The sequence below is a fragment of the Babylonia areolata genome, chromosome 12 (assembly GCF_041734735.1).
Source record: "Babylonia areolata isolate BAREFJ2019XMU chromosome 12, ASM4173473v1, whole genome shotgun sequence".
Classification (NCBI taxonomy): domain Eukaryota; kingdom Metazoa; phylum Mollusca; class Gastropoda; order Neogastropoda; family Buccinidae; genus Babylonia; species Babylonia areolata.
Window position 1 is genome coordinate 19,840,276 of NC_134887.1, and position 12,629 is coordinate 19,852,904.

Here is a 12,629-nt window from a genome sequence, read left to right on the forward strand (position 1 = left end):
AGAAAGAAAAGAACAAAAAAAGTGTTTCAGTTTCAAGTTTCATTGATATGTCAAAGCTCGTTACTCCACGCCTGCTTGAAAACAACAACAACATCATCAACAACAACAACATCAACATCAACAACAACATCATCAACAACAACAACATCATCAACAACAACAACAACAACAACATCAACAACAACAACAACATCAACATCAACAACAACATCATCAACAACAACAACATCAACAACAACAACAGCATCAACAACATCAACAACAACACAACAACAAACAGATGCCTCATCTACGCATGACCACAACTGACCAGTTAGGTCTGGGGACCTATCCCAGGTTGGTTGGTTTGAAAACATCATAACATGAAACAAATGACTAAGCAACACACACACACACACACACACACACACACACACACACACACACACACACACACCTCTGTCTCTCTGTCTATGTCTCTCTCTCTCTCTCTCTCTGAGTGTGTGACTGTGTTCCCTTTGTTTTTTTTATATAATGATGATGATGTGTTGATTATCATTATTATCATTAGTAGTGGGGGTGATGGTGGTAGTAGCAGTGGTAGTAATCAAATCAAATCAAATCAAATCAAAAACACTTTATTAATCCACATGGAAATTAAGTTGTGCAATCACAGGCTCATTGTAAACACTGGCATAAAATCATGCGCAACATAAGAAGAGATTAAAACTAGTCAAATAAGAATTCCCAATAGCTGACGATATACTAACCCCCCCACCCCCCACCCCCCCACACACATACTCATGTTAAGACAATAGGGTATTGCACAACAATATTAACAAATGAAAACATCCAACAAAAAAAGGGTATAAGATTACTAAAAATGACATGCGCGCACGCACGCACACACACCCACACCCACACACACACACACATACACACACACACGTTAAGACCATAAGGTATTGTACAACAATACATAAATAAAAACATCAAGGGAATAAATCGTATATATAAGTAAAATGCACACACACACACACACACACACACACACACACACACACACACACACACACACACACACACACACTCACTCACTCACACACACACACAAACAACGTATGCATGCACATAACATATGTCACGCCAATAAGATTAGAACATTAACATTAAGATACATGAAATCCAAGTAAAATAAGAAAAAATTTAAAAATCACTTCCGATCACACACACACAAAAATGCTTGCTTGCCCGTGCTCACCCGCTCAGTCCCACATGCACGCATAATGTCTGCTCCCATACACTCGTCTGCTGGTGAAGTTCAGGTGTTGCTGTGGCGAGGGGGCTTGGTGGGTGGGAGGGTTCACTTAGTGTATTGGATGTTTTGATTGTGTGCGCGAATGGCTGTAGGAATAAATGAATTAATGTATCGAGATGTTCTTGCGCGTGGAGCTCTAAACCTACCACTTATGTCTGACCTTCTGCTATTAATGTCATCATGTAGTGGGTGTCTTACGTCGGTCAAAATTGTTATTAGTCTGTCAGTCAGTTTTCTATTGTGCATGTCGCTAAAGGTGTCTTGTCTTATACCCACCACCCCACCCGCTTTCCTAATGACTTTTTCCAACCTGTCTTTGTCATGTTTGGTCAGGTTTCCCCCCCAGCACACGGCTCCGTATGTTAAAACACTACAGACAACAGATGTGTAAAACATTTGGAGCATCTGCTTGCATACATTAAAAGATTTCATTTTTCTAAGACAGTACATGCGACTGTTGCTCTTTTTAATGAGTGCAGTTGAGTTTTCATTCCAAGACAGCTTATTGTCGATTATCACACCGAGATATTTGTATGAGTCTACTTGTTCGACCACTTCATTTTTTGTGATGATTTTACTTAAAGTTGATTTCTTTTTTCTGAAGTCGATTACAAGCTCTTTGGTTTTGCCAACATTCAGCTCAAGGAAATTTTCTTCACACCAGTTCACAAACCTGTCAATTTCTCTTCGGTAGTCAGTGTCATCGTCATCAGTAATAAGTCCTGTCAGTGCGGAGTCATCTGCAAACTTAACGAGGGGACACGAATTGGTCAGACTTCTGCATTCAGCCGTATACAAGGTAAAAAGAAAAGGCGAGAGGACTGTACCTTGTGGTGCACCTGTGTTTGTGAAAGAGACAGTAGACATAAAATCATTTAATTTTACAAACTGAGGCCTTTTAGTAAGATAGTCTAAAACCCATAAAATCGTCGGAAAAGCGAGTCCCATGTGCATCAGCTTTTTTGCTAAGAGGTGAGGTTGAATTGTATTAAAAGCACTAGAAAAATCAAAGAACATCAAGCGGACACAGGTATTTGATTTGTCTAGGTGTTCATAGATTTTGTTCAAGACAAACAGTATTGCATCATCCGTACATCTGTTTCTCCTGTATGCAAATTGCAAGGGATCTAAAAATGGTTTGACAGACTCCTGCAAATAGACAAGTATCACTCTCTCAAAAACTTTCATCACAGCAGATGTCAGTGCTACAGGACGGAGGTTATTCATACATGAAACATGTGTTTTCTTAGGTACAGGTATAATGCAGGAAGTTTTCCAGATAGATGGTATTTTGCATTCACTAAGAGACTGATTAAAAATAATTGTTAAAATCTGGTAGAGCTGATCTGCACAGTATTTCAGTGTATTTGATCGGATCATATCAGGACCAGGTGCTTTGTTTGGTTTCACTCGTTTTAATTGTGAAAGCACTTCCTCTTCAGACACAACAATGCATTCGTCCTTCTTAACATTTAAAATATCACTTAAATCTTGTCTTTCTGCGCTAAAATCGTGACAATCAAAACGAGCAAAAAAGTCATTCAGTTTGTTTGCTTCTTCTTCTGATGATGATAAAACCGTTTCTTTCCCCCCCTTTCTACCTTTGTATCCACTCATTAGTTTCATCCCTTCCCACACCCCTTTCATGTTGTTGCTGAGTAATTTGTTTTCTATTTTCCGCTTATAGTTTTCTCTGCCCTCTTGCAAGTCTTTCTTAACCTGTCTTTGTGCTTCCCTAATCTCTTCTTTTACCCCTCCCTTAAAAGCATTTTTCTTAGCATTAAGAGTACCTTTGATCCGTTTCGAAATCCAGGGTTTGTTATTGGCAAAAATTTTAACATCTCTAGCTGGAACAACACAATCTTCACAAAACTTAATGTAATCTGTAACTGTATCTGCTAATTCACATACATTGTCCGTGGCCTCAACAAACACATTCCAGTCTGTGCACTCAAAACAGCCTCTTAAGGTGTCAATGGAGTCAGCTGACCAGTCACGCACTGACACTTTCACAGGCGGCTGACGTTTCACTAAAGGTCTGTAACGTGGCAACAGATAGGTTAGGCTGTGGTCAGAACGTCCAAGGGGTGGCAGCTGTACAGAAGAATAAGAATCCGGTACATTAGAATAAAACAAATCAATTGTCTTGTTCTCGCGGGTTGGGACAGTAACATGCTGGTAAAAATTTGGAAGTGTCTTTTTAAGAGAACAGTGATTAAAATCCCCGGTTAAAAGTTTCAAAGAGTCAGGTGCCTCAAGATCGTGTATGTGGCTGGCAATTGCGTTCTCTGCTTCACTCGCAGTAGTAGCAGTATTTACCATAATCATTATTGTTGTGTCTTATCGTTATCGTTTTTGTTGCCAAGGCCTGACTAAGCGCGTTGGGTTACGCTGCTGGTCAGGCATCTGCTTGGCAGATGTGGTGTAGCGTATATGGTTTTGTCCGAACGCAGTGACGCCTCCTTGAGCTACTGAAACTGAAACTGTTGCCATAAAGACAGATTGGAAGACTAGGCAATGCCTAAAATCTTTATTTTTTTCTCAAGGCCTGATTAAGCGCGTTGGGTTACACTGCTGGTCAGGCATCAGCTTGGCAGATGTGGTGTAGCGTATATGGATTTGACCGAACTCAGTGACGCCTCCTTGAGCTACTGATACTGATACTTTATCCTTGAGTAATAAAGTTTTTGAATCTGTGTGTGTGTGTGTGTGTGTGTGTGTGTGTGTGTGTGTGTGTGTGTGTGTGTGTGTGATTTCATCTCAGGGGCTATGGCCTATTCTGAATAAAATATTCGCATTCGCATTCTCTCTCTCTCTCTCTCTCTCTCTCTCTCTCTCTCTCTCTCTCTCTCTCTCTCTCTCTCTCCTACCATGCATTTAAGGACTATGATACATATGTAGCTAAGGCAGTTAAAATATCATCTAATGCCAGAAACTCTGGTGGGGTTATTGTGTTTGTACGCAAGGTATTTTCAAAGTTAGTGAAAAGAATTGAAGTAAAATATGAACACTTGGTGATTTTGGAAATAAACAAATTTTTACTTAAGTTGGAAAAAAATGTTTTCCTGATTTGTCTATACATCCACCCATTTGACAGTAAATACTGGAATACTGCAGAACATGGATATGGCATAGAAGTTCTGGAACAGTGCATTGTAGATCTGCACGAGCAGGCAAAAGATTTTGCTTTAATGACAAAAAGGAGATTTGAATGCACGGACTGGTTGCGTAAACGCTCTGTCCTCAGCTGACAGCACCGAAAATGACAAGTGGGATTGGTCGTATTTTCAGGAAGATGATTTGTTTAAGAGAAAATCTGATGACAAAGAAAAGAACGCTTTTGGTAAAGATTTGTTAGAGATGTGTTCCGCATTTGATTGTGTTATTTTGAACGGGTTATGTCATTTTGGTTTTGATGATTCATTAACATTTGTCTCGTCTACGGGTGGAAGTACCATAGATTATGTTATAATGTCCAGAGAGTTGTGTGTTATGGATTTTGTACGCTCATTGAAGGTTGTTTCATTTATTGACTCACCGCATTTGACTGTATCGTTTACAATTGCTAAAAGTGAAGACACTGCTTGTACTGAGAAAGTAAATGATATTAAATGGATTAATAGATTAGCTTGGGATCAAACAAAGGAGAACAGTTTCAGAGAAAATCTTTATTCAGACGATTTACAGAATATGTGTGTACATGCATTTTCTCTTTTGGATTACAGTGTAAATGAGGCTGTGGAGCTATTCAGTAATGTATTGTTGAGAGCGAGTGAATGTATGAGGAAGCGTGTGTGTGTTGGGAGTGATCAGCGAGATGCCCCATGGTTTGATGCTGAATGTAAAAATGAAAAGCACAAAGCCAGACAATTGTTAACAATGTTAAGACAAACTAAGGATGATAAGCACCGATTACCCTATGTGAAAGCTCGGAAGGAATATAAGGATTTATGTAAGGTAAAGAAAGTCACCTATAGACGTGATAAAGCCAGACGTCTAGCATCACTGAGCAAAGACAGCAAAAAAAGTTTTGGAAAGAAGCAAAGCAAGTGTCTGGAAGAAGGAAAACAGGAGCATGTAAAGACATTAAAGAAAATGAATGGTTTGAACACTTTCGGAGTTTATTTACTCAGAACGAGGTTATAACTACTGATAGCATAGCCATTAGTGAAGTGCAACCAGAGGAATCAAACATATCTGATGAACTAAGTCATGATATTTCAGAACAAGAAGTTGCAGATGCTATTCGGAAATTTAAAAAAGGCAATGCTTGTGGTGCAGACAGTATTTTGGCAGAAATCTTAAAATCAGCTGATAATATTGTTGTACATTTTTTAACAAAACTGTTTAACATTCTGTTTGATAAGGGCACGTATCCAGATGAATGGGCAAAGGCAATAATTGTTCCAATTTTCAAAAATGGAGATAGTAGTTCAACAGACAACTATAGGGGCGTGTCCTTGTCTTATTAGCAAATGTTATACATCAGTGCTAAACGGAAGACTTGTCAAATGGGCTGAAGAAAATGATATGCTAACAGAGTCCTAGGCTGGATTTAGGCGTGGTTATGCCACAACAGATCATATTTTTACTCTGAACGCGGTTATTGAGAAATCTTTATCAAAGAAGGGAGGCAAGCTTTACGCCTGCTTTGTTGATCTGAGAAAAGCATTTGACTCTGTGCAACGTCTGTCTTTGTTTGATATTTTGATTCAGAAAGGTATAAAGGGGAAATTTATGAATGCTATCATAGCTGTGTATAAATGTGTTACGTCTTGCGTACGTATTGAAGATAAGTTAACTGAGTTTTTTTATTGTCCCGTTGGCCTAAGGCAAGGTTGTATGTTAAGCCCTATATTGTTTTCGTTGCTTGTTAACGAAATTGCATCAGCAGTTGAAGTCAGTGGTATTCATGGAATTCAGTTTTTGTCTGATTTATTAGAGTTATTCATTCTTCTGTTCGCGGATGATATTGTACTGCTATCTAACACTGCGACTGGTCTGCAAAATCAAAACAATATTCTGAATAATGCATGTAAAACACTTTTTTGAATGTAAATACTGACAAGACTAAAGTGATGGTTTTTCGAAAAGGTGGCTTTTTGGGAAGATATGAAAAGTGGAATCTCGATGGAAATGCTCTAGATGCAGTGAACGAGTATAATTATCTAGGGTTTGTTTTTGCAACAAAAATGAGTATAAACAAAGGAGTAGGGATTTTAGCAGCAAAAGGCAAACATGCATGCATTGACTGTATAAAATATATAACGAAGCTGAATATTTCCAAAGGATGTTTTTTTCAAAATATTTGATGCTCAGGTACAACCCATTCTTTTGTACGCTTCTGAGACGTGGGGTCTTAACAGACTTGATAATATTGAGAAGGTTCATTCCTTTGCATGTAAACGTTTTTTGAACATACAGCTTAGAGTACCAAACAAGTTTGCATACAGCGAATTAGGACGTTATCCACTGTATATAAATAGTGCAACAAGGTGTATCAAGTACTGGTTAAGGTTGCTGAATATGAATGTGCACCGATTACCCAGACAGGCATATTTGATGTTGTTTAACCTAGACGAAAGGGGAAAAAATGCTGGGTGTCTTTAGTAAAAAAACAACAACAAAAAAAACAAAAACTCGATTTAGACTTGGGTTTGGATTATGCCTGGTTGCAACAAGGCGTTGGTTGTGAGCAAACTTTTTTTTATCATTATTTAAGCAAAGAATGAAAGATATATTTATGCAAGAGTGGGACGAGTCAGTGATGTCTAAAGATATATATCATAACTACAGACTGTTTAAAACTGGTTTTCAGTGTGAGCAATATTTTGACTTTGTGGATAAAAAATGTTTTAGGGACTGTTTGGTAAAATTACGGCTTGGTTTGCTCCCAATAAAGGGATCATTTTTTAGGAGAACATTCAACTGTAATTCAAATTACGCATGTAAATGTTGTAATGTGGTCGAAGATGAAAACAATTTTATAAACAATTGTGTCCTTTACAATAACCCTGCGGCAAAAACATCTAAACTCTGAAGGTCAATCGTATGTTCACTTGCTGAAGAATGGTTCTGTTTACAGTATTCGTAAACTTTGCGTTTATATATTTAATGCCCTGAAGATACGACAGGAATTCTGTGACAACAATGATGAAAGTTAGAATTAATTTACGATGCACAAGAAGCACTTTTGTTCTACAGGTTTAAGTTAGTACGTATTTTACATTTTGTTGTCGCTGCGTAATCACCATATTGTGTACTTTTGACCTCTTTCTTGGGGCCGGAGGCCTGGAGATTAAAGTTTTGTTCTTGTTCTTGTTCTCTCTCTCTCTCTTCTTTGTGGTGTGTGTGTGTGTGTGTGTGTGTGTGTGTGTGTGTGTGTGTGTGTGTGTGTGTGTGTGTCTGTCTGTCTGTCTGTCTGTCTGTCTCTGCGTGTGTGTGTGTGTGTGTGTGTGTGTGTGTGTGTGTGTGTGTCTGTCTGTCTCTGCGTGTGTGAGAGAGAGAGAGAGAGAGAGAGAGAGAGTGTGTGTGTGCGTGTGTGTGTGCATCAGTGGGTGTGTGTGTGTGTATCTGTGTGTGTGTGTGTGTGTGTGTGTGTGTGTGTGTGTGTGTGTGTGTGTGTTTTGAGGACAAAGTTTTAACCTCGGTGAAATGAGATCAGAGTTGCATGCATTTGAGTTGCCTTGTTTTTCGTCTTCTTCTTCCCAAATTTTTTGTTCTTTTAGGTGGTGTAACCTAATTCTTACTGAACTAAAGGAATGCAGTCCCCTGAAGGAAGAAATCGAAACCGAAAGCAAGAACAGGGACTGATAACCCTGACCTTGTCCCAGCAAGCACGCTGACAGCCCTTCACTGACAACCACGTTCGTCAGCAGCAGTGCAGTGAATGGGTTAAGTGTGAACAGGTGAAAAAGAGTGACTGGGGAAAGCCTTATCGTTACACGAGGAAAGGCAACAAGTGTGTGTGTGTGTGTGTGTGTGTGTGTGTGTGTGTGTGTGTGTGTGTGCGCGTGTGTGTATGTGTGTGTGTGTGTTTTGTGTGTGTGTGTGTGTGTGTGTACGTGTGTACGTGTGTGCACGTGTGCGTGTGTGTGTGTGTGTGTATGTGTGTGTGTGTGAGTGTGTGTGTGTGTGTGTGTGTGTGTGTGTACGTGTGTTTGCGTGTGTGTATGTATGTGTGTTTGCGTGTGTGTGTGTGTATGTGTGTGTGTGTACGTGTGTGTGTGTGTGTGTGTGTGTGTGTGTACGTGTGTGCGTATGTGTAATTATGTAATGTAATAACACGCAGTCTTTGAGTCTGTTTTATACTTTTATGCATTACATCTTTTATTGTGTATGTGTGTTCATGTTTTATTCATTTTATTTTTATTTTTATTTTTGTAAAACGGTTTGAGCTCCCTTCAAGGGAGGAAAGCGCTCAACAAATATTCATCACCATCATTATCACCAGTATTATCATTATTATCATTATAAGATGCGTGTAATCTGATAACGCCTTGACTCCTGAACCTAGGCGAAGGATGATTAGAGTGGGGCCAGACTGTGCTGTATTCCCTGCTTTTCGGTCACATTACTGACTCTGGTGTACCAAGTGGTTATACGATCGCAAGAGGAGGAAGAAGTGTGAAATACAGAATGATGGTCGACTCCCTGACCTGCAAACTCTGCAGATGGCAGCCCTTCACTGACATCCTCATCTGTAAGCTCTGTCTTTTGTTAAGATAGAGACATATAAATGATGATCTTAGAATTATGTCCCTTGTTAATGTTGTCTTTGTACCGGAAGAAATGCCGGTGGCGCCACCTTGCTTCTTCGCCAACGGTTCAAGAGAAATGGACGTGATTTCTGTTATGCTGTGAGAAAGTAACGTTTTGTTCGTCAGACTGAGTATTTTCCTCCATCATGTCATTGTCAACACCTTTTCTCATCGAGGTGACAGCCCTTCACTGACATCTTGACCTGTAAGCTCTGCCTTTTCTCATCGAGGTGACAACCTTTCACTGACACCCTGACCTGCAAGCTCTGTCCTATGTCAGTGAGGTGACAGCCCTTCATTGACACCCTGACTTGTAAGCTCTGTCCTATCTCAGTGAGGTGACAGCCCTTCACTGACATCCTGACCTGTAAGCTCTGTCTTATCTCAGCGAGGTGACAGGCTTTCACTGACATCCTGACCTGTAAGCCCTGTCTTATCTCAGCGAGGTGACAGCCCTTCACTGACATCTTGACCTGTAAGCTCTGCCTTTTCTCATCGAGGTGACAACCTTTCACTGACACCCTGACCTGTAAGCTCTGTCCTATGTCAGTGAGGTGACAGCCCTTCATTGACACCCTGACTTGTAAGCTTTGTCCTATCTCAGTGAGGTGACAGCCCTTCACTGACATCCTGACCTGTAAGCCCTGTCTTATCTCAGCGAGGTGACAGCCCTTCACTGATATCCTGACCTGTAAGCTCTGTCTTATCTCAGCGAGGTGACAGTCCTTCACTGACACACTGACCTGTAAGCTCTGCAGATGACAGCCGTTCACAGATACCCTGACCTGTAACCTCTGCAGATGACAGCCCTTCACAGACACCCTGACCTGTAAGCACTGCAGATGACAGTCCTTCACAGACACCCTGGCCCTGTAATCTCTGCACATGACAGCCCTTAACAGACACCCTGACCTGAAAGCTCTGCAGATGACAGCCCTTCACAGACACTCTGACCTGAAAGCCCTGCAGATGACAGCCCTTCACAGACACCCTGACCTGTAAGCTCTGCAGATGACAGCCCTTCACTGACACCCTGACCCTGTAAGCTCTGCAGATGACAGCCCTTCACTGACACCCTGACCCTGTAAGCTCTGCAGATGACAGCCCTTCACTGACACCCTGACCCTGTAAGCTCTGCAGATGACAGCCCTTCACTGACACCCTGACCCTGTAAGCTCTGCAGATGACAGCCCTTCACTGACACACTGAACTGGAAGCTCTGCAGATGACAGCCCTTCACTGACACCCTGACCCTGTAAGCTCTGCAGATGACAGCCCTTCACTGACACCCTGACCCTGTAAGCTCTGCAGATGACAGCCCTTCACAGACACCCTGACCCTGTAAGCTCTGCAGATGACAGCCCTTCACTGACACCCCGATCTGGAAGCTCTGCCTTTTCTCAGCGAGGTGACAGTCCTTCTTCTTCTTCTGCGTTCCCGAGGTCATGCTGTCAGACGGTCAATCCGGTCTGCAGCGTGAAATCCGCTGTCCTCCGATCCGCAGTGCAGCAGGTGGTCCCCAGAGCTTCTCGTGCAGTTCCACAGCACTGGGCGGCCACAGCCCATTCATTGACGAGCATACGCACCCCCGAGTCAGCGGCAGACTAAGGGTTAATCTATTATCACTGACTGATGATAACGTATCCTACTGTGACGGGCTGAGGAAAAACTGCATGAAGATGCGCTCGCTCCGTCATGTGCACGTCCTCTGTTCATGAACACCGCGTGTACTTTGGTCCAGATCAGATTGCACAACAGTGAAACATTACAACGCCTGGACCTGGGACTACTGGGTCGGGCATGATGGATGGGCATGGAGCAGGGGGAGTGGGGGAGTGGGGGAGAGGGTCGACAGGGCGAGGAGGTGAGGCAGGAGAGAGAGAGACAGAGAGGGAGAAAGGAAAGAGAGAGAGGAGGGAGAGAGACAGAGAGAGAGAGACAGAGACAGAGAAAGAGACACACAGAGAGAGGAGAGAGAGACACAGAGAGAGAGGAGAGAGAGACACGTGTCCCTTTACACGTGTTCTCTTTCCTCATTCATGCATGTGATGAGACAGAGAGAGACAGAGAGATAGAAAGAGGAGAGACAGAGAGGAGAGAGAGAGACACAGAGAGAGAGAGGAGAGATAGACACACAGAGAGAAAGGGGAGACAGAGACAGAGAAAGAGAGGAGAGAGAGAGGAGAGAGAGAGACAGAGAAAGAGACAGAGAGAGAGGAGAGACACAGAGAGAGAAAGGAGAGACAGAGACAGAGACAGAGAGACAGAGAAAGAGACAGAGAGAGAGAGGAGAGACACAGAGACAGAGAGAAAGGAGAGAGAGAGAGGAGGGAGAGAGACAGAGAGTGAGAGACAGAGAAAGAGACAGAGAGAGAGAGAGGAGAGACAGAGAGAGAGAAAGGAGAGAGAGAGGAGGGAGAGAGACAGAGAGACAGAGACAGAGAAAGAGACACACAGAGAGAGGAGAGACAGAGAGAGAGAAAGGAGAGAGAGAGAGGAGGGAGAGAGACACAGAGAGAGACAGAGAAAGAGACACACAGAGAGAGGAGAGAGAGACACACAGAGAGAAAGGAGAGACAGAGAGAACGAGGTGAGAGAGAGAGAGGAGACAGAGACAGAGAGAGAGAAAGGAGAGAGAGGAGAGAGAGAGAGGAGAGAGACAGAGAGAGAAAGGAGAGAGAGAGATTAGAGAGAGAGGAGAGAGAGGGAGAGAGAGGAGAGGCAGAGAGAGAGAGAGGAAAGAGAGGGAGAGGGGAGAGAGAGAGGGGAAAGAGAGAGAGAGGAGAGGGAGAGAGAGAGGGAAAGAGAGAGAGAGAGAAAGAGGGGAGAGAGGGGAGAGAGAGGAGAGGGAGAGAGAGGAGAGGGAGAGAGAGAGAGAAGAGAGAAAGAGGGAGAGGAAACAGAGAGAAATAAAGAGAGAGAGAGAGAAATAGAAGAAAGAGAGAGAGTTAAAGAGAGTGAGACAGAGACTGCGACGGAGAGACTGAGATTGAAATGGTTTATTCCTATAGGCCACAGCCCCTTTGAAGGCGGATATACAGTAAAATGCTGAAGTCATACATTCAAAAGTCTTCATGATGCAACATATACACACTTCTCCTTTGGAGTGTTTTATACAGATAAAGAGCTAACTCCTTGACACTCTTTTCATTAATTTTGTTGATGACAGAGAGACAGAGACAGAGAGAGAAAGAGGGGAAAGAGAGAGTAAAAGAGAGGACAGAGAAGACGGACAGAAAGAGAATAACTGCATGAATGAATGAATGAATGAGTGAATCTTTATTTTCTAACGGTGGAAATAGCATACTGGTCGACTTACACATCAGCCGTTGCTTTTTGTGTATATACATTGATAGGCGTGGTTCTTAACATCTATGAGTACATGCACTCAGAGGTTGATAGGCGTGGTTCTTAACATCTATGAGTACATGCACTCAGAGATTGATAAGCGTGGTTCTTAACATCCATGAGTACATGCACTCAGAGATTGATAAGCGTGGTTCTTAACATCTATGAGTACATGCACTCAGAGATTGATAAGCGTGGTTCTTAACATCTATGAGTACATGCAC

The 12,629-nt window shown here is 42.2% G+C and overlaps 1 protein-coding gene across 1 annotated transcript in view; it reads right to left on the bottom strand.

Moving 5' to 3' along the window:
* Positions 1-10,508: 10,508 nt before the first annotated feature.
* The window catches only part of LOC143287857 (UPF0764 protein C16orf89-like), a 42,889-nt gene continuing 40,768 nt past the window's right edge, over positions 10,509-12,629 (bottom strand). Inside the window, exon 6 of the mRNA XM_076596095.1 lies at positions 10,509-10,661. Coding sequence (XP_076452210.1) covers positions 10,509-10,661 — 153 coding nt within the window. The remainder of the gene's footprint in view (positions 10,662-12,629) is intronic.